The sequence below is a fragment of the Annulohypoxylon maeteangense genome (assembly GCF_022496945.1).
Source record: "Annulohypoxylon maeteangense strain CBS 123835 unplaced genomic scaffold GGS22scaffold_25, whole genome shotgun sequence".
NCBI classification, from domain to species: Eukaryota; Fungi; Ascomycota; class Sordariomycetes; order Xylariales; family Hypoxylaceae; genus Annulohypoxylon; species Annulohypoxylon maeteangense.
This window is the reverse complement of record NW_025953272.1, coordinates 1-22,954: the sequence shown is the minus strand read 5'-3', so window position 1 is coordinate 22,954 and position 22,954 is coordinate 1. Positions and strand designations below refer to the sequence as shown.

The 22,954-nt window shown below is 45.9% G+C and overlaps 11 protein-coding genes across 11 annotated transcripts; 5 read left to right on the top strand and 6 right to left on the bottom strand.

The window, feature by feature from the left end:
- Positions 1-359: 359 nt before the first annotated feature.
- On the bottom strand, positions 360-3,106 carry GGS22DRAFT_174603 (uncharacterized protein). Its single transcript, XM_047963123.1, has 2 exons — positions 2,120-3,106; positions 360-2,053 (listed from the first exon to the last, which is right to left on the bottom strand). The coding sequence occupies exons 1-2, from the start codon at positions 2,521-2,523 to the stop codon at positions 742-744; spliced, it is 1,716 nt and encodes a 571-aa protein (XP_047814359.1). The 5' UTR covers positions 2,524-3,106; the 3' UTR covers positions 360-741.
- Positions 3,107-3,912: 806 nt separating this feature from the next.
- On the bottom strand, positions 3,913-5,195 carry GGS22DRAFT_82405 (glutathione S-transferase domain-containing protein). Its single transcript, XM_047968201.1, has 2 exons — positions 4,761-5,195; positions 3,913-4,705 (listed from the first exon to the last, which is right to left on the bottom strand). Exons 1-2 carry the CDS (start codon positions 4,804-4,806, stop codon positions 4,053-4,055), a joined length of 699 nt encoding a protein of 232 aa, XP_047814358.1. The 5' UTR covers positions 4,807-5,195; the 3' UTR covers positions 3,913-4,052.
- Positions 5,196-5,810: 615 nt separating this feature from the next.
- Positions 5,811-7,802, bottom strand: GGS22DRAFT_174598 (glutathione synthase). The gene has a single exon (XM_047963122.1). It carries the CDS (start codon positions 7,747-7,749, stop codon positions 6,226-6,228), a length of 1,524 nt encoding a protein of 507 aa, XP_047814357.1. The 5' UTR covers positions 7,750-7,802; the 3' UTR covers positions 5,811-6,225.
- A 703-nt stretch (positions 7,803-8,505) lies between these two features.
- On the top strand, positions 8,506-10,033 carry GGS22DRAFT_197455 (uncharacterized protein; the record flags this gene model as incomplete). Its single annotated transcript, XM_047965978.1, has 1 exon — positions 8,506-10,033. One exon carries the CDS (start codon positions 8,506-8,508, stop codon positions 9,955-9,957), a length of 1,452 nt encoding a protein of 483 aa, XP_047814356.1. The 3' UTR covers positions 9,958-10,033.
- A 309-nt stretch (positions 10,034-10,342) lies between these two features.
- On the top strand, positions 10,343-11,035 carry GGS22DRAFT_82393 (uncharacterized protein). The gene has a single exon (XM_047968200.1). It carries the CDS (start codon positions 10,380-10,382, stop codon positions 10,917-10,919), a length of 540 nt encoding a protein of 179 aa, XP_047814355.1. The 5' UTR covers positions 10,343-10,379; the 3' UTR covers positions 10,920-11,035.
- GGS22DRAFT_82392 (uncharacterized protein) lies at positions 11,036-12,273 on the bottom strand. Its single transcript, XM_047968199.1, has one exon. The coding sequence runs from the start codon at positions 12,115-12,117 to the stop codon at positions 11,152-11,154; it is 966 nt and encodes a 321-aa protein (XP_047814354.1). The 5' UTR covers positions 12,118-12,273; the 3' UTR covers positions 11,036-11,151.
- Positions 12,274-13,026: 753 nt separating this feature from the next.
- On the bottom strand, positions 13,027-13,943 carry GGS22DRAFT_174596 (uncharacterized protein). Its single transcript, XM_047963121.1, has one exon. It carries the CDS (start codon positions 13,854-13,856, stop codon positions 13,287-13,289), a length of 570 nt encoding a protein of 189 aa, XP_047814353.1. The 5' UTR covers positions 13,857-13,943; the 3' UTR covers positions 13,027-13,286.
- Positions 13,944-14,992: 1,049 nt separating this feature from the next.
- On the top strand, positions 14,993-16,538 carry GGS22DRAFT_197453 (terpenoid synthase). Its single transcript, XM_047965977.1, has 4 exons — positions 14,993-15,281; positions 15,389-15,928; positions 15,987-16,020; positions 16,128-16,538. The coding sequence occupies exons 1-4, from the start codon at positions 15,064-15,066 to the stop codon at positions 16,428-16,430; spliced, it is 1,095 nt and encodes a 364-aa protein (XP_047814352.1). The 5' UTR covers positions 14,993-15,063; the 3' UTR covers positions 16,431-16,538.
- Positions 16,539-17,166: 628 nt separating this feature from the next.
- Positions 17,167-18,645, top strand: GGS22DRAFT_193095 (uncharacterized protein; the record flags this gene model as incomplete). The annotated part of the gene is made up of 1 exon (XM_047965344.1): positions 17,167-18,645. The coding sequence occupies one exon, from the start codon at positions 17,167-17,169 to the stop codon at positions 18,643-18,645; it is 1,479 nt and encodes a 492-aa protein (XP_047814351.1).
- Positions 18,646-19,451: 806 nt separating this feature from the next.
- Positions 19,452-20,788, top strand: GGS22DRAFT_197445 (uncharacterized protein). Its single transcript, XM_047965976.1, has one exon. The coding sequence runs from the start codon at positions 19,468-19,470 to the stop codon at positions 20,521-20,523; it is 1,056 nt and encodes a 351-aa protein (XP_047814350.1). The 5' UTR covers positions 19,452-19,467; the 3' UTR covers positions 20,524-20,788.
- Positions 20,654-22,361, bottom strand: GGS22DRAFT_182213 (kinase-like protein; the record flags this gene model as incomplete). The annotated part of the gene is made up of 4 exons (XM_047963941.1): positions 20,654-21,357; positions 21,472-21,706; positions 21,749-22,161; positions 22,352-22,361. 4 exons carry the CDS (start codon positions 22,359-22,361, stop codon positions 20,654-20,656), a joined length of 1,362 nt encoding a protein of 453 aa, XP_047814349.1.
- Positions 22,362-22,954: the final 593 nt, after the last annotated feature.

Below are 22,954 nucleotides of genomic sequence, written 5' to 3'. Positions count from 1 at the left end.
AGTATGTACCTAGGCACTAACTGAGTCATCCCCAGTGGTAACTTCAATTATCAAACACCCGCATAGATTATCGCTTCGCTATAATCTAGCCTCGAAGATATTGAAATTCGAAATAATCGACATCATAAGTAGTAGGTGAGTAGGTACCTACCTACCTACCTACCTAGTACGTAGTAGTATTGACGAGGAAGATAACTTGACGAAATTGTTTGGATGAGAGGGCGGCATGCTTAATGTAAGTCTCATAGATTGCCTACCTCTATATACGGGCAGTAGTTAGATATATGTTAAGACAATTTGGTCTTTTATTACGTATGATGGATCCATTAGATCGTAGCTATGAGCTAGTTAGGTAAGTACCTAGGTAAGTGTCTTGTGTTAGAACATATAGGTATATCTACCTAGGTACCTACCTACCTATATGAGGCCGTATTCCTAAAACAACAACTCGCTACAGGGTCAGGATGATAACCCGACTATGGAATAAACAGCATGAGCATTGATATTTTATTATTTACCTAGGTAATCACAGTGCTTATGTTTGACTGTACTGAATCGAGGATGAGTAGAGACATCCTAGTTATACCGTTGACCTCGTACGAAGTCCTTACTATCCAATGGCTTAATTCTAACCATTGTTTGCAGCCGACTGCTCAAACGTTAAGCAATAACACGACCGCTACTCGCCTCACTGACATAGTCCCAGAAACACCGTATGGCCCCGAGGTTAGGGTATTTTTCTCATTTAGACAAAGTTGTCAATACGTCCACGCAATCCTGGTCGCATCGCATTCGCGTAGCGTCTGCGGACTCGTAGTCGCCTGCTTCTCGGTACCAGCTTTCGAGGAGCATCAGCGTCTCGTAATAGTTCTTCCCCGGAGGCCAAGCTCGCCTCTGAAGATCCCCGGCCAGCTGTAGGTATTCCCTAGCTAACTTATGGTCGATGCTTGTTGTGGGATCTTCGTCGGCAGATCGAACTTTGCTGTGTTGGGCCGTAGAGTACAAGCAGACAAACTCGAGATAATCGGAGGGCTTAGGAGACGACCGGTTCTGCTCCAGTACTTTCAACGCGACTTTCGAGATTCTCTCGTCACGCCAGCTACTCTGGTTACCGAAAATGAGCAGCAGGTCAGCTCGCAGGTTCGAAGGGTCTTCGTACACATCCAGGCTCGGTATAGTTACGGTCGGTATAGACTCGACTTCCCAGTGGTTCAGACACAGATAATATCGATGATATGAGTTTCCTACGGGCACGAGATCCCACGGCCTGAGCATAGTGTAGTCAAACGCCTTTCCGTCAAAGGAGCTATTGAATCTGCCCGAGGCCCACTGCAACGCCCAGTCCAAGATATCGATGTTGTGAACCAGGCCGTGCTGCTGCGAAAAGTTGGAGAAGGCTGCCAACACCCGATGCAACGGCTGGTTGACGCCATCGATCGCGGCAGCGTACCGCGATAGATAACTCCAAAGCTCCTTTATAATTTCCGCGTTGGGATACCGGCGAATCGCCATCATCATCTCGAAGAAGGAAAGGAAAGCGGACGTCTCGAGGACGTGATGAAGCAGGGCGAAGGCTCCCCGACAAAAGTTCCCGGCCTCTTGATTACGGCCGGTGGAGAATAGCCAACATCCATGGGTCAGCAGCTGGACGGAATGCAAGGCCTTGCTCGCGTGATGAGAGTCGAGCCTCTTCAGATAACCCGACTCTATCGGCCGAGGTTTGACGAACTTCTGGGAGGTCCACTGGAAGAACCTCTCCTTGAGACGAAGATCGTCCGGGGGGTCTAGTATCTTCGGTACCGAAGGCGGAGTGCGACATCTAACAGTCGGCGGTAAATCACCAGAGTCGGCTACTTCGACGAGATCGAAGGCACTAATCCCTCTTCTCCTCATATAAGCCTCCACGTCGATCGGCTTGCCATTCCTACGAAATGTGCTCTCTTTGCCGATAGCCAGCCGGTGACGCTGTAAGTAAAGCAAGTTTGCTACGTCAGCCTGGCGGTTATTCTTGAAGAACTTCCACTGAGTGAGTTTCGTCTTGTACATTTTTTGGCTTTAAAAACGTCGGCTTAGTTAACGGGCACAAGAAGAGGAAGGCAAGGGAAACTACTGAGCTTACGATGCGCGAAACCCCCATTGACTCTCCATGATTTCCATTACATCCTTGAGACGCTTATTCTCGTCCAGATAGAGGCGAGCTATCTCCGCCTTGTGCGCCTCCCAGACATCGGGGCTGTGCGTCCTCTTACGATGACTGCGCTTATTAGAACCAGCCGGCGGCGTCTGCACGGAGCTGCCGGGGGAGTCGACGTCGTCCGGCGTCTGCGCAAGCTGCTCGCCGGCCCATGATGGTGGGTAGTCGCGGGCGGCCTCAAACGGTACCGGGGAGGCTTCTTGTCTGTATTCGCCGGGGCTCAATGCTGAGTCCACGGAATCGGGCGACAGCTGAGGGTTCCGAATTAGGTGGACGAGATCGCGGCCCATCGCGTCCGACTTCCCTACTCGCGCCTCGTGCAGGCCCATGGGTTTCCGGTCGGTATCCCAACCTTCACCGTATGCCGATATACACGCGGTCGGAAAGCAAGGAGCCCATGATCCCGAGTCGGGGGGGGAGCTGGGCTCAGCGATTGTTCGTTTTCCAAGGCTGTGAGTTGCACTGCAGCAATGACGGGCGTTGGGTTCGGGCGACTGGTCTGGGTGCTGGGTGTGCTGGGTGTACAATACTGGGTGTGCTGGGTATGCTGCGTGATGTGCCGCGGGCTACGAGTCGCGGGCTACGAGTCGCGGGCTACGAGTTACGGGTTACGGGCTGCGGGCTACGGGCTGCGGGAATGAGTTGAGCGCGCTGAGTGAGAGTGTGTAGGTAGTAGGTACTACGTAAATAAGAGAGAGCCTGGAGAGCCTGGAGAGCCTGGAAAGCCTGGAAAGCATGAAGGTATGTAAGTCTGAGAAAAGAGGAGTGGAGTGGTCTGATTGATGAGAATTCGCGTAGGGTGGGGAGGAAGGGGGACTTTCGAGTGGGTTGGCGCGCTTAATTTCATCTTGCTAAGCCTCCAGGTGTCAGTCCAGGGGTCGTAAGTGATTAGAGAGGGTTCCAAGGTTAAGTTAGGGGGCTGTGGGCTCCAGGGATCCTTTGCGGAACAGATCCATGGATACTAAAATACATGTATTGTACCTACCTACCTACCTACATGAGTAGGTACATACTACCTAGGTAGAGGTAGGTACTAGGTATATGTAAAGTACTAGATGTATAGTAGAGATACAGTCCATAGATAGGTAGATAGATACCTTATGTAGTGTATGTCGGTTGAACTGATACAAAGCAACTTGGAGTCTTGAACTCCCGGAAAAGTCGGAGAACCTCGTGGTTAACAAGGGATTGCTCTAAAGTTTCTACATAGTACATATTAGGTACATAATATGATCTCTTTGTGGCCTAGATAAGTGATGTCAACACATAAAATGCAACGTATCCCAACAATCCAGGACTAAAAGTTAGCCATAAATGTCATGGGCCAATCACAGCTTCTCCTCGACTATAATCTCCGACCGTTTTGTTAAATCCGAGATGTGCTCTGGCAGTCTAGAGGAATGTATTATTAACATCTCACAGAAAGATTACCGAAAGAGAAAGGGGAAAAAGGGAAAAAAAAAAGTGCACGTTCATCTTCGCGAGCATTCCCTACCTGCCTACCTACCTAGTTACCCCAGAATATCCAAGCTTTACAAGTCTGGTTCGTCATTGACAAGATTCGTGCCAAGCGGGAGACGCGGCTCGGCCCATACTTACTAGTAGGTACCTAGGTACCTAGACAGGTGTCGTAAATCATCTCTTGACATACATAAGTTTCTTCTTTCTTACATAGGTACATTTGGATCATTACGAGATATCGACAACGACGATGACGACCTAATTCTCCATCAATTGTTAATTCCGAATTATTCCACATCGTCAATTGGGTACACTACAACTCGAAAGGCGTGACCTAAACCAGTAGATTAAATAGGTAGGTACCTAACTATGCGCATACAGCAGCTACTAGAATTGCTCAAGCTGCCCGTAATTTAGCCAACCTCTCTTTCGTCCTCGCAGCGATCACTTCTTCGTCATATATCACTAGAACACTAGGATGTTTGGAAACAGCCTGACCCCACCGGTAGAAGTTTGGTGCCCTCGTGGATAGATCACCGAGTATGTGCTCGGGAAAGAGGCCGTGCCTGGGCAAGGTGAATAGGCGGACGACGAATGAGCCCGTCAGAACCTCGGCCTGGGTGAGTTTGTCGCTACCATTAAAAAAGGGCGCCGCGTTACCCAGGAGCGGTTCGATCTCCTTCACAACAGCATCGACGTATTCCTTGACGAACCCTTCTACCTCCTCGTCCGTCTTGGCATGCAGCGCCTTGAAGAAGTTACTAGTCACCTTGGAGATGAAAGTGTCGACGAAGAAGTCAACTTTCGCCCGAAATAGTGCGCCCCCGGGTGCGTTTGACAGCGGAATCAGATGGGAGGGAAATTCATTGGCCAAGAAATTGGAGATGATGGCCGATTCGGTGAGAATCTCGCCGTTATATTCTAAAGATGGAACCAGGCCCCGCGGGTTGATCTTCAGATATTCCGGAGTCCGGGGAGTGGACAAGTCGATAATCTCCTCTTCGAAGGGCAGCTTAAGCTCTGCGAGGGAGATATGCGCTCGATGAGCCCCTTACGATCTAAGATCAGCTCTCTTTCTAAACCAATGGGTTGAGATCTCACGCACAGGGACATCCATGGTTCGTATACAGCTTGACCTTCGGCGCTGACATTATGTAAAGAGATCGAGCAGGTATGTGTAAACTGAGCCTGGGACTTCTCAGGGAGGGGAGTCTACGAAAGTACCCTTAAGAGAAGTAGCTAGGTAGCATAAGATTTGAAGAAGTTGTGGAAGAGTGCCCAGGTGCTTTCTTTTCGGATCTCTTTATCTCTTTATACCTGGTAGGTAGGTACCTATGGTGTGCTGCTTATAAATCCGCGGGGTCGGAACTGTGTAACAATTGATGCGAGCTTTGGTGGTTGGTGGTTGGCAATGGCGCAATCGGATAGGTAGGTAGGTACCTAGTAGGTACGTAGATGGGTATGGGTACTACAGTAGGTAAGGGGTAAGGGGGTAAGGGCCGGGGATTACCTGAACACATCAATGATCCATGTAGGTAATTTGAATCGGGCAATTGTCATCGGGAAGATTTATTATCGAACAAATCTATATAAGAAAACTCATTTCCACTTTCTAATTCTACCTACATATAGGTAGTGAACATGAACAAACTCTACATACTAGGTACCTATTTGTAGGTACTATGTTTAAAGTTAAAAGAACTATACCTACATGTACCTATACTACTTACTGTAGGGGAATTATCTCCGAAATAACCTTCCTAAGACCATATGTACATAGGTAACTTATATTTCATGGTTTGATTCATCATGACGTAGACTTGACAATATATATTACTTAGTAGGTAAGTACCTATGGTGGTTACTGACGTCAATAAGATACTAGATATAAAAGTATGAGGCAGGTGTATATAGTATAACTAGTACATTAAGCAGTTCTCTCTTAATTTAATGAAAATTTCAGAACTAATTTCTTAAGGAGGAGAAGAACAAACATCCCATTTTAAAATAATGCCTCGAGAAGGAAGTGGACGGGCTCATAACGCCCAAGACCCCTCTCACGAGAGTAACCATAATATTATCCACGGAATTGGTAATGAGCCGCAGGTGAGCTTCAAAGTTATTTTCCCTTCCCTCTTCTCTTCTTCTTCTCTTCTTCTTCTCTTCTTCTTCTCTTCTTCTTCTCTTCTTCTTCTCTTCTTCTTCTCTTCTCTTGCATTCCCCTGTCTCCGAAGGTTGTGCTAAAGTATAAGAATTCTCACGTCGCGCGAGCGGACAAGACAGCAGAGCTTCCTGACCACGAGCACGGTGCAGGGTTGAAAGGGATGCATGCCGGCGGCAGCCAGAGTCAAAGCCCGGCACGAGATTCTGGATTACCTACCTAGTAGCCGTCGATTCTCATGTGCGTTGCCCTGGATGCCAACCGACTTGTGCAAACACATACTTACCCTAGTACCTACCTAGGTATATACCTACATAAGAATATAGCATTGTGCTCTGGCATCAACATGTACACGATGCCGAGGCCATCGCACGTGAATCCATACATATATTCTTATGATAAAAGCCGCCTAAAGAAGGGACGGGCAGTCAAAACACCCGTACCCCTTGACAACACTCATCTCCTGAACGTCTTCGGGTTTTGTCTTGAATGTCCACCCGGCCGTATTGTTATGGATGACTCTTACCTTCTCTCCGCCCTGCCCATCTCCTCTCCAAAGACATGTTCCCAAGATTCCCAACTCGCAGATGACCGGTCCCTTGTGAGTATCTACAGGGGAAATAAGTACGCCGTGGGTCAGTGGAGGACGTATTCTCTCCATCAGAACATATTTACTCCACTCTTTTTCTGGTACGGTTTTGAGGAAATCCGATATATCTTTCCCGTAAATATTATTCCCTCCACCCTCAAGCGAGGGTTTCAGGACGTGGTTCTCGGCTTTATGTTTATCTAATGCTATTTCTTTGGCTTGTATACCTTCTTGAGAAACATCAAACGGATACTGAGGCACGAAAGTTCGACGTAGGACACTGGCTATGTCGGGGGCAATGAATCGCTCTGTCATTCCGGGAGAAGTGAGTTCCTGCTGGACCTTTTTCAACCCGGCTAGGTGAGATAATATTGTCGGGCATTTGATCGCCCGTGATCGTTCAAGCATGTACCGCGCATGGATTCCTTGTTGATCATATTCATGTGGGTCATATCCGGCTCGCTGGTACACAACCGAGATTTCGACAGCCTCGTTCTCGAAATTCGGTCGAAAGAGCAGTTCACGACTTGGCCCTAAACTGCATTTACGTACTATCTCGTCGCTAAACTCGACTCGGTAGAGCACAATAGGCGGCTCACATTCCGAAAGCGCGTACTCTACCGGTCGTTCGTCGCAGATGTTGACATTGTTCGGCTGTACCGTCATGAGTATAGCGGTCCCTCTGCTCTTGTCTACCGGTGAACCGTATTCCCTATGTGCGCACTCGAGAGCTTCCACCATCGATCTGACGGCATGGTTTATAGGTAGGTGGGATACTTTGTGTATGCATTTGCTTGCTAAATATCGGTGCATGTTCGCTACGGTGTTGGCGTGGGCTCCTCCAGCACAGGAGTAGGTATTGAATTCGACCTGTTTAAGCTCGGAGTCCATCAGGAATTGGTTTATATAATCCTTCGTGGTGGCCTCTCTCCCGCTGGTTCTCGAACTGTCGTGATGAATCATATAATCGCTCCTAAATATGCCGCACCTCAACGGTTGGACCTCTCCTTCATTCCTTACACGTTCCCATATAGACCACAATTTGGCGACAAATGTATCCGCCTCCCCTAGCTTCTGGATAGTATTCTGAAGCCAAGCATCATCCTCTGAGATTTTCATATAGAGCTGATTGAAGAGAGTTTGAATGTTTAAGGCGTGATTGAAGAGGTGGCGGGGGAAGGTCGTAGGAAGGATGCTAACGCCGATCGGACGAGCAATGGCCACCGTTGATTCGCAGTCATCTGAGGCGCGTGGGATCTTCAAAAGCGATGCGTGGGTGATTTGGTAGTCTTCCAGTTCCGACAATATATTTTCTAGGTGTTCTTCATCGACCTGCTCTTGCATAGTGACGAGTTCAGAGAAGGGGGGAGGGGGGAGATGTAGGAGATGTAGGAGATGTAGGAGATGTAGGAGATGTAGGAGATGTAGGAGATGTAGGAGATGTAGGAGATGTAGGAGATGTAGAATAAGAAGAATAGGCGGAGGAAGAAAAGAAGCGCATACGTATAGAGATGAGGAGTTACGGTGAGAATTACGAACCCCACTCCTTAGGTCTGATATGTTGTGGAGGGTGGCTTACGAAAAGCAGTCAGCCAACGGAGAAGCTAGGAGAGGTAGGTTATAGGTTAACACTTGGTTTAACACTTAGTTACGAAGTTTCATCTCATCGAGTGCCATCTTTATTGAACTTACTTATACTTTAATAGTAAAAAATGATAATAACATTCCAACTAGACATTTTAGATTCTTACCTACGCAGGTAGATATTTATACAATATAATATTCGGTGGCGTATAATAAGTTGCGCCATATTGAGTCTGCTTACTTTGGCGTTTTTATAGCACGAATCTCGTCGCCACAATGAACCTTTCAGGGGGTATAAGTCTCATTCCATCCTCCACCTTTATAATAATCCACGGGAGAAGAAAAGTGATGAGGTCTTCACTAGATTTTGGTCTTGTATTTCTGACTTACTAGGTACCTACCTAGGTAGATATCGGATATCCTCCTCTCCTTAGTCTTATGCCATCATCGGTGGTCTGTAGTCTGTTAATCTCGTTGGGAGAACCCTCTTTGAATCTACCACGAGATCAAGACACGATGTCCGATCCATGCACAGCTGTGTCTGAAAATGAAGGTCTTCCTTCATCAGATAGAACTAAAGGTGCAGTGTCATTGCGAAAATCTCCTGATAGTATACGAGAGTTTTTCTATCGCCTTCGGTCAAGACTTAGGCCTCAGTATTTTTCAACTGACAGAACCCATGAATCGTCTTCGAGATCGAACGGTTCAACGAGGCCGATGCCCCAGAAGAGTCCTTCCAAAAAAGCCACCGCGTCACAACAACCAGATATAGTGGATAAGAACTACTCAGATCCTGACGATAAACCTCGACATCCCGGTCAGGATAGAAAGAGTTCGTTATCATATTCCTTGTCGCATTTTCCATCGCCACCTTCTGCCTATCATACAGTTACGAGGGCAAACGGGTTGGATGACACAGAAACTCTACCGGGGGTGAATAAGAGAACGCATTCGATACCCAGGTCCTCCGTTAAATCGTCCCCCGACGAACGAAGGCTCTATCGACTTGAGACTAACTACTCACAAACAAATCTATCTGACGAATCACATCCGACTCCTACCATCGCCATTTCTCGTGATGCCGCTTTGAAGTATTCCGCGATAGACGAAGAGCCTGAAGAGACCGACGAACGAGAAAGGACACTACGCATACTTGAATCCAAGGACAAATCAGTAGCACGTCGGTCTTGCTCTCCCGCTACCATACGACGGCATAGACGATCCTACCAGTTAGCTACCGATCCTCACATCGAGCCTCAACAATATTCGGATTTCCTAAGATACCTCGAACAGGAAATCACGACGGATATAACACTTCGTCTACAGATATGGAAGAGTTTGACCGGGGACTCAGGAAATCGAGCTGCGTCGCTAGTCGACCCCGATCACATTGTGAAATTTCCCGTCTCGGAAGATGCATATTATACTAGCAGAAGCGTTCAAGGACCGGGTCCGAACAGCTACGACAAAACTCAAAAACCCAGTAACCCTATTCATAGGCGGCCTAAGAGCTGCACTAGCATAGACCATTCTACAGGGTGGCAGGACAAGAGATCGAAAGGAAGGAGCTGGAATAGGCATGACCAACCGGGGAGTCACAAGCCAAATTCCATCCCAGGAGACGACAAGGAGAGCTTTCGAGTAAATGGACATCCTTCGACTGTAGAGTGCAATAAAGCGCAAGGGCGGCGCAGGTCCGCCATCAACTCCGGCCTCGAACACTCGCGATGCGTCGACCCTGGAGAAAAGGTAGCTCTACAGCGGAGCAACGTGCGGAAGCGACAAACCTGGTCTCAGCAAGGCATGCCACAAAAGAAATATCCTGACAGGAAACGCGAGTCTACCTCCAGCTTTACGCACGTTATTGCTCAGTATATCAAACCAGAGATGCCCATGACTATCTATAAGCAGACACAGGGCCAACACTACGAGGCACCTACGCCGGGCCACAAAGACATCTTAACATAGAAACTCGTCAGATTTTATATATATACCCATGTATCATACATTTTGGTGGTCTAGCGTGAAAATGGAATCATAGGATAGGTAGCATATACTAGGTATAAACGAAATATCAAAGTTGAGAAACATCGCCTAGTCGATCAGGGGTTGCAAAGGATTTTAGTATGGATATCTATACAGTTTTATTTGCCCACTTAGGTACCTACATACACACAGTAAGAGATGTGCAATTCCAATGTTCTCGTCGTGCAGCTCGGCAAGGGAGATGATTGGATCCGCCATGCTTCACCCACGTGGTACGAGTACTAGGTTAACCCCCCTCGCGATCGTGCAGCTTGGTTTCAGCTTCGTGCTTCTTAGATTCTCGGTTCTCCTTCTCCTCACTTGTATACTCTAGGACAGCAACATAAATACGTAATACGCTAGGGATGGAGACGAACAAAGCTATTCCGCGAGAACGGATTACAGCCTTGCAGCAGGTCTACGACACCCTCTGCTTTTATCTCGGCTTTTACGACGACGAAAAACACCTGGTGCGTGAAATCTTAGATGGCGACTTCATCAAGCCATTCTTTGAGGAGTACCGACACGACCACCTCGAGGTGGCCTCGCAGGTCGAGGATATAGATTGTGATGAGCTGTTCAGGCTGTGCAGGTCGACCAACGCGTTCGCTCTGCTCAGGTACGCAAGCTCTGCGGTATCTAACAGGGGGGGCTGGACGGCATTAGATTATGCACTACGCTTCGTCGTCCGTGTGCTTCGCTTCAGCTGGGAAAACGAGGGCGAGTGGACACATGGTAGATTTGACCCCGATAATGACCAAGACTCTGAAAGTGACACCGAATTTTACCAAGTGTGGGCCATTCTACGATATCTACAGGCCGAGTGGGAAGCGGCTAACGTGGAGCAATGGGAGGTGAGAAATTTGTGTGAGACGTTCACAAACATGTTGTCTAGTAGGCCATAGATGAATGCTGCGCAGCGAAAAGAATTTTCTCCTTCATTTATAAAAAAAGAAAAAAGAAAAAACAATAATAATAAAGGAAAAGGGGGTAATGGGGTAAGGGGGTAAGGTGGTAGGGTGGTAGGGGGTGTGTGTGGAAATATTCGTCTATTGGGTATCATTATATTAGCTTTCGCATTAAGATAAACCTCGCCACTAATTTTGAAATATTCCATATATCTTCAAATAAGTTCTTTCAAACATCGCACAGAGTTCTCTCCTCGCTTTTCCCTTCCTTCTCGACAGAAGTATCCCTGACACTCTCGGTGGACGAGTCGACGCGGCGAGAGTAGTGACCCGGCTCACTACTTCCATCTGGAATATAGAATCGCTTGTCGATCCTGGTCGAGACTAGAATAAGTAGGATTATGATCTCGATCGTGAAATTAAATACGTAGAAGGGGGCTTTGCCATGATACCAAGCTGGATCATTCGTCGGTCGTGGTGGTGACCAAGCTGTCCCAACCCTAAAACCCGAATTCATCGTACAGAGACAAGTAACAAGGAGGACTATTATAGTCTTAGACCTCATACTGCCCTCCCCGAATGATTCCTTGGCCGGAGATGGAGGTAACAGGTAAGCGGCGGCTATGGGAAAGACGGGTAGAGTGGTGAAGACGAGGAGGTACGTCCCGGAGGTCAGTTGAACGTCCCGGCAAGCTCGTATGGTGTACGAGTTCAAGCTGTAGACGGATAGGACCAATGCTGTGATGACCATGACGAGGGCACAGGCGACTCCGACGAAGAGGGCCCTGTAAATGATACGGAGCGATACATGCCAGCCGAGAGCAGGTTGCCTAGCTCGCAAGATGCGCTGGGCAAAGATGAGATTCAGGATATAAACGATGAGAATACCAGCATTGACGAATATGTTAGCGGCGATAGCAAGACTGACGTTGGTGTGTCGGGTAGACCACACTATCCGGAGGACGAGGGTCAAGATGCGGGCCATACAGAAACCAAACAAGGCGACGGAAGGGATGAATTTGTGTCCTCTCCGACTATTAATTTGATATATGATCATGTTGATGGCGGCGAAAGCCACGTACATGGCGATGAAGACGGCCGAGACGGGCACATCTGGTATAACAGAAGGAAGACCACCAACGCTGGCGGTGGTGGGAGCGTACGGCGGTCCAGTTCGATGTTGCTGCTGCGACATCTTCTGATATGTGTTTGTTTTTGTTTTTGTTGTTGTTGTTGTTGTTTTGTTTTTGTTCTGTTTTTTCTCCCTTCCTCTTAGGTCTTGGTATTATATATTAGACATAGATATTAGGTAGGAGGTAGGTATATCGTTGGTCTTCTCAGCGAATGATGTAGATAACTACTAGGTAGGTACCTAGGTAAACAATGAGAATATTAACAGTATTAAGTATCCATATAGAACAAATGTCAGAATCGTGGGAGGTTAAAACAAAGAAATATTATAGTGGTTCGAGTCAGAATGTCCTATGATGGAATGCTAGATATTTATGTCATCTTATCCTCCCGTCTTCCCGTTCTCCCGATACTAACCTAGAGCATCGGGCCAGAACATCGGGTCGACTGAGAGTGATCAAGTCACGATCACGAAAATAAAGATCCATGTAGCTGTGTAGATTAATCTCCCTAGGTAGGTAAGATAGCCCGGAGTTTATACGTAGGAGTATAATAAACTTCCGGCCTGAAAGTGGGTCCGTTGACCTCATCTTTACGCCTATCAATGTATTGTACGACATATGTGTAACCGGCGTGGCGGGTTCACAAGCTGGTCGCTCCAGCTCGCTCTCGGTTCAGTCGGTCTAATCGGTCTAATCGGTCTTAAGCAGCTTGCCTAAAACGTAAAACATTCCGTACTCGTCCAATAACGCGATTCTACTCGTGCTAGTAACATAAGATGACGGCAATCCAAAGGTCCGATCGCCGATTTGTTCCAATCTAAGGGTAGGTACCTACTTAATATTGCTGTGTACCTAGTATGCTAGTGCATGTCTAGTAAATTAGTAATATCCATGCATGTACCTACTATGTAGGCAGCTAAGGATCGTCCTACACGTGGGGTAGCACCGCATCGTTTACCTTTACAAGTTTACAACATTAAAACATTTAAAATCTTTAAGCACCATCGACGACATTAACGTTACCTATTTCCTATCGTGATTTCATAACCACCTACATGTTTAAAAGTACCTGGATTAAGCTGGCTGAGTTAGATAAGATACTAAACACAGAAAAAAAAGAAAGAAAAAGAAAAGAAACACTAAACAATACTGCATCCGCATCTGCGTCTACGTCCACGTCCACGTCCACGTCCGCGTTCGCGTTCGCGCCCACGTCAAGTCCGCAGTAAAATCATAGGGACCAACCAACATCTCTTACCCTTAGATCTTGCTTCCTTCGAAGGTACCTGGCTCGTAAGTTGCCTGGCCAAAGTTGCGCAAACTTTTCGAACTCTTTCTCTGCATTTGGATCAACTATTTCAGAAACGCACACCATGTGCTGGGCACAATAGCGGTGCAACTCATTTTCCTTGTCGGGGATCGAGTTACATTTCAAGCATAGACTTTCTAGCTTCGATTTCTCAAGTTGGCTGCAGCATCTCGGAAGGACAACACCTTCGTCATACTTTGTCTTCTCCTTGAGAAATTTACGAGAACCTGGGCAGAACGTTTGCCATTCGAAAAGCCGGAATGTCTTTGTCTTACACCCTTTACCTCGCCTGTAGCAATATTTGTACTCGTTGCCCTTCCACGTGAGACAACCGCAGCTGAATCTTGTTCCGCTGAACTCGCACATACTGCTGGGATTTGACCGGGTCAGACTCTCGTTTTCTGGATCATTAATTGTATGCCAAGGTTGACGACAGACGATCGATGACTGACAATTGCTATCTTGAAAAATTGGGGGGGCGGATGGAGGCATAAAATATCCTTTGAGGATCCCATTGCGACTCTCTTTCGGTACTTCACTTTGTTACCGAACTGTCCAATTTTACAATCGTGATCAAAGACATTATTCGCGAACTCTCGACTTGTTCCAAGATGATAAACAGACTGTGATTGTCTACTCTAGACAATATCTTTTATTTTGAACAAACTCGCAATTCTCTTTGTATCTGTCTTGGTTCCCCCCCCCCCCCCCCAAACATCACCAGCTACGTTTGCTCTTTTATCTACCTACCTTTAAGTATATGATATGTTATATGTTTCTTGTTCATAACGCTCCAGATGACCAAGCTTCAGTTTCCGTATTCAATAAATTGTTTAGTAGGTGTAAGTTAGGTACCTATGATGAACCCTCGTAACCGGAAATTCAACCAGTCAATTTTCACCTATGCTATCTCTAGGTAGTCCCTAAACCTCCCTTACTTCGACGGGAAAGAAAAGTAAGATACCCCAAATTCGTTTAACCCATAGATATCATCTCCCCCCTTCCCCAGAAATCTAAGAAATCCAGCTAAGAAAACATTCCACTCTGAGTTCGAAGAGGCTTGTAGACTAAACCATAGGTTACTACCTAAATCATACCTAGCATCGTATGTTTATCTTTACAGACAAGCTACTACATGGCAAAGTCAGGTTCGGTTGAAGGTGCACCAACAATACGAAGACAGTGACAGTAACATTGCAGGGCATAATAAGTAACAGGGATCAACAGACAAGGTTAGGTAGGTGTTAGCTGTCTCGGTTCCTATGTAGGTTAGGTGAATCATGTCTAATGAGCGTAAAAGCCGGTGATTAATACCTTATCTGATGTCTTTTCGTACCAGGCCTTATAAACCATGTTCGCTGTTGGGAATATCATCTCAATCCTATCCAATTGGTTTATGCAATGCCACGTCGCCGAGCCGAGAGTCCATCGCTGGTAGGACTCCACCGAAATTTCTAACAACGTCAGGTAAATCTCGTCGAAGATAGTACGGCCCGGACGCAGCGGATATTTTAGTGCAGCCCACTGCGCTGAAGGATTTGCGGAGACGCTCACAAAAAAAAAAAAGGTGTATAAGACACCAGTGATACCTACGGGCTTGCAACTCTGAAGGTAACCGCGTCGAAGATCGTGATATGACTTCTAGCTCTCTTTCGTACCCAATTTACTAACCACCTACTTACTAACGTATCGGATAAAAATGTTCGAAAGCGAAGGCGTAACCGCACTCAGGGGTCTACGAGGCAAGCTACTACAGGTACCGGACCTGAGACCGATTTACCAGAACTGGGCATCTGGGCTCAATCCCCAGTGCGAGGAGCTAAGGGCTTTTGTTGACGAGAAGATAGACATTTATGTCAAGAATGAGAAAGCACGAGTAAAAACAAGGGCAATAGACCTTGGCTGGTTTACATCATTGTAAGTGGTTACCTTCAAGAATGGCATGTCATGTCGTGTCCGGTCATGTCAGGCCATGCCATAGATACCTAACCAATAATGCGTATTGAACATTATGCGATTCCTAGATGTTATCCAAGTGCGGAGATAGAGCAGCTAAAGACGATGGCTTTGATGTCTATGGTCTTCTTCATTTTCGATGATACGATCGATAAGGAGATCGATGACGAGACGCCAGACTTCGCCTCTGATTTTGATGCCGCCACGAAACTTAGGCAAGACTCCGTTGCTTACATGCGATACAAACTCTTTCTAGGCAGCAATAAGCCTATCCCAGACGCACAGCCGCTTCACGCACCGCAGGAATTTGCGAGTTTCGAAGAATTTGCGCCGAGGGTGGTTGCGGCTTGTCCAGGCCAAGTCGACCTTGACAAACTTGCCAATGACATTCAGGAATTCATCGATACAAACGCTCTAGAGCAAACATACCGGCTCTCGGGCTCTCTTCCCAGCACCGAGGAGTATTGGACGTACCGTCATGGCGTCGGCGCCGTATTCCCTTACTGTACGCTGCATCAGTATGTAAATAACATAAGCTTACCCGATGGCCTGGCCTGGTGTGAAGAAGTAAGAGTTCTACGCCTAGAAACTAGCTTCCAACCTCTTCTGTAAGTGTTATTGTATCTTGATTTTCCGCTTATTTGCTCCTCTAAACACTGCGAATAGTTGCAACGACTTGTATTCGTTAAAAAAGGAAATGGTATGTGTCTTTCTCTCCCTAGGTATTACTAGGTATCTACCCGTGTAGGCAGACGTCTACGTGTTCAGACCCCGGCGTCTTATGGAAACTAAGTAAGAGAAAAATAGAAAGAAGATACACCAACAAACCTTGTTCCAATCATGGTAGCGGAAACGGGAAGGTCGCTAGACGTCATTGTACATGAGTTGGTAGAGCAGATGTATTCCTCAGCTAGGAAATTCGACATTGCCGCGGCCTCTCTTCGAGAAAAGGGACTAGACTACGATGAAAATGTGCAGAGGAACATTGAAATGTTTATCAGAGCCTTTGAAACTTTCCAAACCGGATGTTTCAAGTTCTTCATGGATTCGAAGAGGTTTGGCGTAAAGGAGTACAAGCAGAAAGATGGGAGCTATGTTATACCACTGTAAATGTTACAGGTTAGGTACCCATCTATCTAGGTACCTATGTAGGTAACCATGAAGAAGTCCTTCAATGTTGTACAATCTACTTATCACAGGATGGGAAGATACGAGAAGACCTTTGGTTGTAGTGTATGTATAAGTAGTAAATTTATATCTAGTCTGATAGTTTGTTGATATATCAATGGGGGAGAATAGGGGAGAATAGGGGTGAGTGGAGGTGAATAGGGGAAGCCTACTAACCTACCTAGGTACATGTAGGTAGGCATGCAATCAAACTATCATATATCCGAGTTTGACTTTCCTCAAGCTTTAATGTTGCCTACTAGGCATCTTTCCTTAATTTCGACAGTGTATCGGCTAAGGAAAGAACGTCGGGAGAAATGTATTGATATATCGATCGTAAAAGGTAATAGCCTTCAATATGTATGATCTCCAGGGGCAGGAATAACCCATCTACACAGGTATACATGTACGTAATTTAACTACAACGTCAAACCATGTAGTAGGTGCTAGGTACCTATGCAGTAGGTAATGAATGAGACTTCCTAGTTCTTCGCAAACTTCAACCTTTCTAAATATCGGGGGAAAAGAAAAGAATCTTCTGTTTAGTCACTTTCAGTCTTTCACTCTTATGCTACCATTTAATATTGCACTATTCCAAGCAGATATTGCGCGGCATCTCATCCCCAATACGTTATAATACCTACCTACCTATCTATCAATTTATACACTCGTTCTCGTCATGACCTCCGACCCGGCATTGACCTTTGGCGTAGAGCTGGAGTTCCTCGTCACTACCCGCAAGGAACATGAGAATAATCAAGAAACCTACGAAGCTATAGCAGAGCTCTTCTTACGAAACTTGGCGAATCCACTCCCTTGTGCCTGTGTCCATGGAAAATGGAGCAAATATAGGGGTACGGCCTATCGGTACCCAGATGGGATGCCCCTCGATAAGACGGAATGGAAAAACTATTACTGCATCTCTGGTGATGGCTCCGTCGTTGATGGCACCAAGGAGAAAGCTCAGAGAGATGCCGAGGGGGAAATCGCTGTTGGCCTAGAAATTTCCACCCGAGCTCTGGGCTTCGATGACCGAGGCTGCTCCGAATTTAGCGCTACCTTCGCTGCAATCAAAGACGGCGGCAGCCTGAAAAACACTAAGATTGCTGATAGATTTGAGCCCCAGCCCACCCAGACCGCAGGGCTACACGTTCATATCGGCGTCGAGGACGGTCTTGACTTGGAAACCGCCAAAAAGGCAGCTATCTTAGGATGGCTTCTAGAGCCATGTCTCTTCTCTCTTTGCAATCACGACAGGGGCATGACATTATCAAATGCGCCGATCCGGAAATATTCGCGATTAGCCCAAACCAAGTTTGATATTACAGAATCCGAGGGTATATCCGTAGTAGATGGCACACCGGACGGCAATGGGGTCTCCAAGGAAAGCCACTCAGGGATTCACAAGTACCAAGACGTAGAAGTCTCCAAGGACCAGGACTTAAAGATCCGCCAAGGAGAGGGTGGCACGAAAGACGAGCAACCTTCGGATAGCCAAGGCACACACGAGGAAAAGAGCATTTTCGATGACGAGAACGTCCAGCCAAGTGAAGACAAGATGATACTCGAATCATGCCAGAAGGAATCCACATCGACCTGCGAGGGCTCAGGTACTACAGAGGACAAGGTGGAACTAACAGTTCCGCTCCCGGTTCAAGAGGATGACACTTCCGACGGCCTTCCTAAGGAGTTTTCTTCGAAAGAAAAAACCTGGATCTCAGCCATTTTCGGAACAAGAGACATGGGTGAACTTGCAGAACTGTTGTCCGGCACTAACGTAAACTTCATGAATAGACGATTGGCTCTAGCTGTCTACAACCGAGAGAATGATCAAAGTACAATAGAGTTTCGTCATTTCCAGAGTACAACGGACGAGAATCTCGCTTGGAAGTGGGTTCGAATTTCAGCAGCCTTTGTTAGGGCAGCTTCAAGGCCGGTATCCGAGTACAGAGAAAAACTTCATCTAATTGCAGTCGAGTATCGGCTCATGAAGTCCAAATGGAAAGAACATATACAAGACCGAACTTTCCAAAGAGAAACAATGGACCCTTGGCTGGATAGTTGGAAATGGATGCTCTTAGTCTTGGACCTAGAAGATGATATTCCCTTCTGGGATGATTACGTTGCCAAACTTACAGAGAGAAATAGGACGACTTAGGGAGATATACCATTGTGAAAGCCTCCTCTGTAAGTTGGTTTCGATTGCTAATCCGGGAACTGATGGAACTATCACGGGCCTAGCGAGCTTTTCATGTTATTCTTATGTAGTAGCGTTCTGTTAAGAAGTAAAGTACGAGAAGTCTAGCGCTATAATTTCATATTTCTTATTGCCCACTCTATCCACGCATATTTAGTTTCTACTCTGCATGAACGTAGATGCAGATGGCGCCACGAATATAGGTAAGTATTCATAGGCCAACGCCAGCACTCATCCGTTCCTCTGTTTAGATTAGAACAGTCAACTTAACCAGAAGCTCAGTCTCATCCTCCAGGTAGCTGTTAGAAATAGATGCCACCGAGGTTAGATCGTCGTTCAATGAAATGAAAGGTATAATGGATAATAGGTGTATTGAGAAATCCAGTGTCAAAGGATGTAACAAAGGAGACTTTAATCCAATGGAAACTAACAAATAGTAACTTTGTTCTTCTAACAATCAGCATTGTGTATATTACAGAACAATCTCATTGAAAACAAGCCCGCTCGGAAGGATAAAATGCGTGTTCATCGTCCATTTCAACAGGTTCGATGCAACTTGTCATAGTCAAGAATAAGCCGTCCCAGCTATTTTAGGTCGCCGAGCAGTCCTAGCAACCGAAGAAATAGTTTAGGCCAGGCCATATACATCTCGATACAACACAATTTACGGAGCAAGCAGGCTTGCCAAGTGCCAAAAAGAAAAAAAGAGGAAAGAAAATATCGACTGCGCCATTTTCAACATTGTCACAATCAGGTGATACTTCCAAGAAATTCTGAGATACGATGAGCGCCTGTCAAGCAATCACGTTTTATCATTCTTGCGGCTGCAAGTCAAATAAAGATCTGGTCTACTTTTGCACCACGCCTAACTGCCAGCATGAGGCATCAAATCTTGTTGTTGGGGGTCTTCCGTTTGCTTGTGGATCGCAGCAGGGGCGGTCTGAAGCATGTAAAGTTGAAGACAAGGCAAAGAAGGAATTTGTCAGGGAAGTAGACACGGCAGACAAGCTCCAAGAACTCATGGTTCTCCCAGAATGTACCAAGGAAGACATTACCGCTTTAGTATCACCCTGGACTGGGTCGCTGACTCCGGATGGGGAGTTTTATAGCCATTATCGACGAAGGCATGCGGCGGAATCAGATGACTCTCCTTCGAAAGAAGCACCCCCTTTTAGTATCAATTCCAGTACGGAAGAAGCTGATGTCGAGAAGGTTGGGCAAGAATTATGGGGGCATTCCAAAGTCGGGGATGAAGCTAACCGTAGCAGCGAAGACACGAAGGTAGGTTCTAGTCTGCAAGATGAACAGGAGGAATACAATGGGGATATCAAGGGCGACTCTCTAGAGGATGAGCTATTTGTAATAGGTGACGAGGACGACGGAGATGAGTTCGTGGATGTTGAGCTTGATGATGATTACGATATTTACGAAGACGTCGATATTGATAAGAATTTGGAGAGCTATGGAGAGCACGAAGGTAAGGCTAATGTCGAAGACGACTTGCAGAGTAATATCGAAAAAGATACCCAACACACCACCCACGGCAGTATGAGCAACGCAGAGGTAAGTGCCAACGTAGCAGAATACACCACCGAGACTTGTACGACGGAAAAGGAGAAGCAACGTAATATGAGCATTCTCCCTTATACAGGAGCCGTCGAAGCTTTTCGCAGCACATTTAGCCCCGTCCACGACAGATTCGGCGAGATGGAGATGACAGACGATGTTATCGACTTCCTCATCGCCACTAAGGAGAGTGAGCCTAGCGAGCCCAATGAGCCAGAGAGAAAGAAGACGGCGGTAGAAAGGTTCTGGTCGTGCTTTAGTATGTATAAATAGGTGGCTTATAGTTTGAGTAAGGGACTGGGATTGAAATTTAATAATAAAGTTATCAACAGCGTGATATTGCCAAACCGATGTGCCTTCGAAATATTCTAATGTCTCTACGCCGAACCCTTGCAGATTCACATCACCCCATCAGACGTTCGTGAAGAGGCCAGGGGGTCCTATCGGAATTTTCTACCCTCTCCACAGCATCTACCCATTTCTCGACTATCTCGTAAGCAGATTCGTTGTCGCAATTCTGCACCGCAGCCTCGTAGTCCCTCAAGTATCTCCTACCATCAAAAATAGCAACCCATTCAGGACATAGGTGAAGCATCTCGGTGATGAATGACCGACGCAGTAGGGTAATGTGATGCTGTCGCAATTTCCTGTCATAACTTGCGATCTCCCGATCATTGTTTGGCTGTTTTCGCGTAACTCTAAAGGGCGTTGATGGCTCGACAGGGCGGTCCTGTGGTTGTTGAAGAAATGCAGGAAATTGACAGGCCTCGTAAAGGGGGAGACAAGAGACACATTCCCAGCCAATGACGCCACAGAGAATTCCGTTCTTATCGACTAGAATGTTATCAAGGGAGATGTTATCATGCCAAAGCATAGTAGGTTCGTCAGGCCGTTCTCCTTTGTCAACGACATCCTCATCATCCTCGTCCTCGTCCTTGTCAATCGACTCATCGTCATCACAAACGAGGTTCTCGTTGGAACCGATCTCGGGGGTTGGGAAAAACTTATCCTCTATGCCTCGAAGATGGTTAATGAGTATTATCATTCTGGTGGCAATTTCGCGATGACCTTTATCGGATATCTCTAGTGTCTTTAAGCGAAGGTCGGCTAAAACAAGTCGGAGACGACATTGCGTCCACTTGAATGCGGTGCGGAAAGGGGTCGTATGATGACGTCGGCCGGCACGCTCGCCCTAGAAGAGCACCGGTGATACCATTTCACCTACCCGAGGCTGAGAACCCGACGAATACGATCGTGGAGGGTATAGGTTACCGACGCCTTTGAATTGCGCCCTAAAGGCGGTAGCGGCATATCTAGCGATTTGCTTTACTATGCGCTCTTTAGCATCCTGAGTAACGGAACTCCAACACTGAGAAAGGGGTATTCCGTCGATCCGGTCCATCAATATCCATTCGAAGCCTATGGGGTTGTCGCGCGAAGAGTCGTAAGATTGGATCTTGGGAACTGGTAGGTTGGTATTGTCATAGATCCAACGTACTGTTGCCGCCTCACTTTCCGTCTTGGTTCTTGGGCATACGGGAAGAGAGATACGCATGATAAGGTGCGTTTGATCATATGAAACCGAATAAATCTTATTGAATGTTCCGTCCCAGAGGTGCTCAACAGTATATCTCTTATGTAGATCGATGACATTCCGCAGCGTCAGGATGATAGCACCAATTGTTGGCTCGACGGTCCATCGAGGTGTGAGAGAAAAATTGCCATTTCCGTTAGTCCATTGAAGACCATATACTGGATCAGTTTGTTGGACAAGCACAGCTTCTCTAGAAGTTGATGTCGTAGACCTCAGACGTTCATCATCAAGCGTGACTAGGTCGGAAATCTCCCCGAATAAAGAATTCAAATCCGAATCTGAATCCGAGTCGTCCGGGGACCGCTGAAATGAGACACCTCCATTTGATAAATCGGCGGTATCAGATACCATTTCGAGGTTTAATTAGAGAAAAAGATTGATAATAATTCAGTCGAGCTGCGAGTAGTAGGTAGGTAGGTAGGTAGGTAGGTAGGTAGTACACATTCATACTACAAGTGTATTCATCATTGATTTGCGTCCATAGATACTTGCCTTAGCCGTACCTACTATCACCCATTCGGCCGAGGAAAATGCCCAAGTCTCATGGTTCAAATGCTGTATGAGGGTGAAAGGACGAAGAGCTTCAACTTAGAATCACTTGCGACTTCGGACATCGGAATTACCTATATACGTCAATATTATACTAGTACTACCTAGTAGGTAGGTAGGAACATACATGTATTAATGTATGTGCTATGTGTACCATACCGGCAATAGGTGGTTTCAAATAACGGTTATTTGCCGCGAAATAACCGTTATTAAAAGAAGAAAACGATTATTAACCTTAAATAATCGTTTTTAACTTTATATAATCGTTTTTTAAATTCGAATTAAAAACGATAAATAAAAATAAGTGTTAATTATTATTATAATAAAAAATATTATTAAAGTTTTATAATTTAATAATTATAATTTAATTAATAATTATAATTATAAAATAAAAAATTTAAAAGTTTTTTTTTTTTTAAATTAATAAATATATACACGTATACTTTTTTTTCTTTTTATAATATATTTAAGTTAAATTAATTAAATAATATTTTTTATTTAATTTATTTAATTTATTTAATTTATTTAATTTATTTAATTTATTTAATTTATTTAATTTAT

What these genes read in the sequence shown, in the direction of transcription:
- GGS22DRAFT_174603 (XM_047963123.1), bottom strand. Translation starts at nt 2,523, where the DNA reads ATGGGCCTGCACGAGGCGCGAGTAGGGAAGTCGGACGCGATGGGCCGC. An exon ending in CAATGGGGGTTTCGCGCATC is followed by an intron (nt 2,054 to 2,119) that starts GTAAGCTCAGTA and finishes ACGTTTTTAAAG; the next exon opens with CCAAAAAATGTACAAGACGA.
- GGS22DRAFT_82405 (XM_047968201.1), bottom strand. Translation starts at nt 4,806, where the DNA reads ATGTCAGCGCCGAAGGTCAAGCTGTATACGAACCATGGATGTCCCT. An exon ending in TACGAACCATGGATGTCCCT is followed by an intron (nt 4,706 to 4,760) that starts GTGCGTGAGATC and finishes TTAGATCGTAAG; the next exon opens with GGGCTCATCGAGCGCATATC.
- GGS22DRAFT_174598 (XM_047963122.1), bottom strand. Translation starts at nt 7,749, where the DNA reads ATGCAAGAGCAGGTCGATGAAGAACACCTAGAAAATATATTGTCGGAA.
- GGS22DRAFT_82393 (XM_047968200.1), top strand. Translation starts at nt 10,380, where the DNA reads ATGGAGACGAACAAAGCTATTCCGCGAGAACGGATTACAGCCTTGCAG.
- GGS22DRAFT_82392 (XM_047968199.1), bottom strand. Translation starts at nt 12,117, where the DNA reads ATGTCGCAGCAGCAACATCGAACTGGACCGCCGTACGCTCCCACCACC.
- GGS22DRAFT_174596 (XM_047963121.1), bottom strand. Translation starts at nt 13,856, where the DNA reads ATGCCTCCATCCGCCCCCCCAATTTTTCAAGATAGCAATTGTCAGTCA.
- GGS22DRAFT_197453 (XM_047965977.1), top strand. Translation starts at nt 15,064, where the DNA reads ATGTTCGAAAGCGAAGGCGTAACCGCACTCAGGGGTCTACGAGGCAAG. An exon ending in CTTGGCTGGTTTACATCATT is followed by an intron (nt 15,282 to 15,388) that starts GTAAGTGGTTAC and finishes TGCGATTCCTAG; the next exon opens with ATGTTATCCAAGTGCGGAGA. An exon ending in ACTAGCTTCCAACCTCTTCT is followed by an intron (nt 15,929 to 15,986) that starts GTAAGTGTTATT and finishes CACTGCGAATAG; the next exon opens with TTGCAACGACTTGTATTCGT.
- GGS22DRAFT_197445 (XM_047965976.1), top strand. Translation starts at nt 19,468, where the DNA reads ATGAGCGCCTGTCAAGCAATCACGTTTTATCATTCTTGCGGCTGCAAG.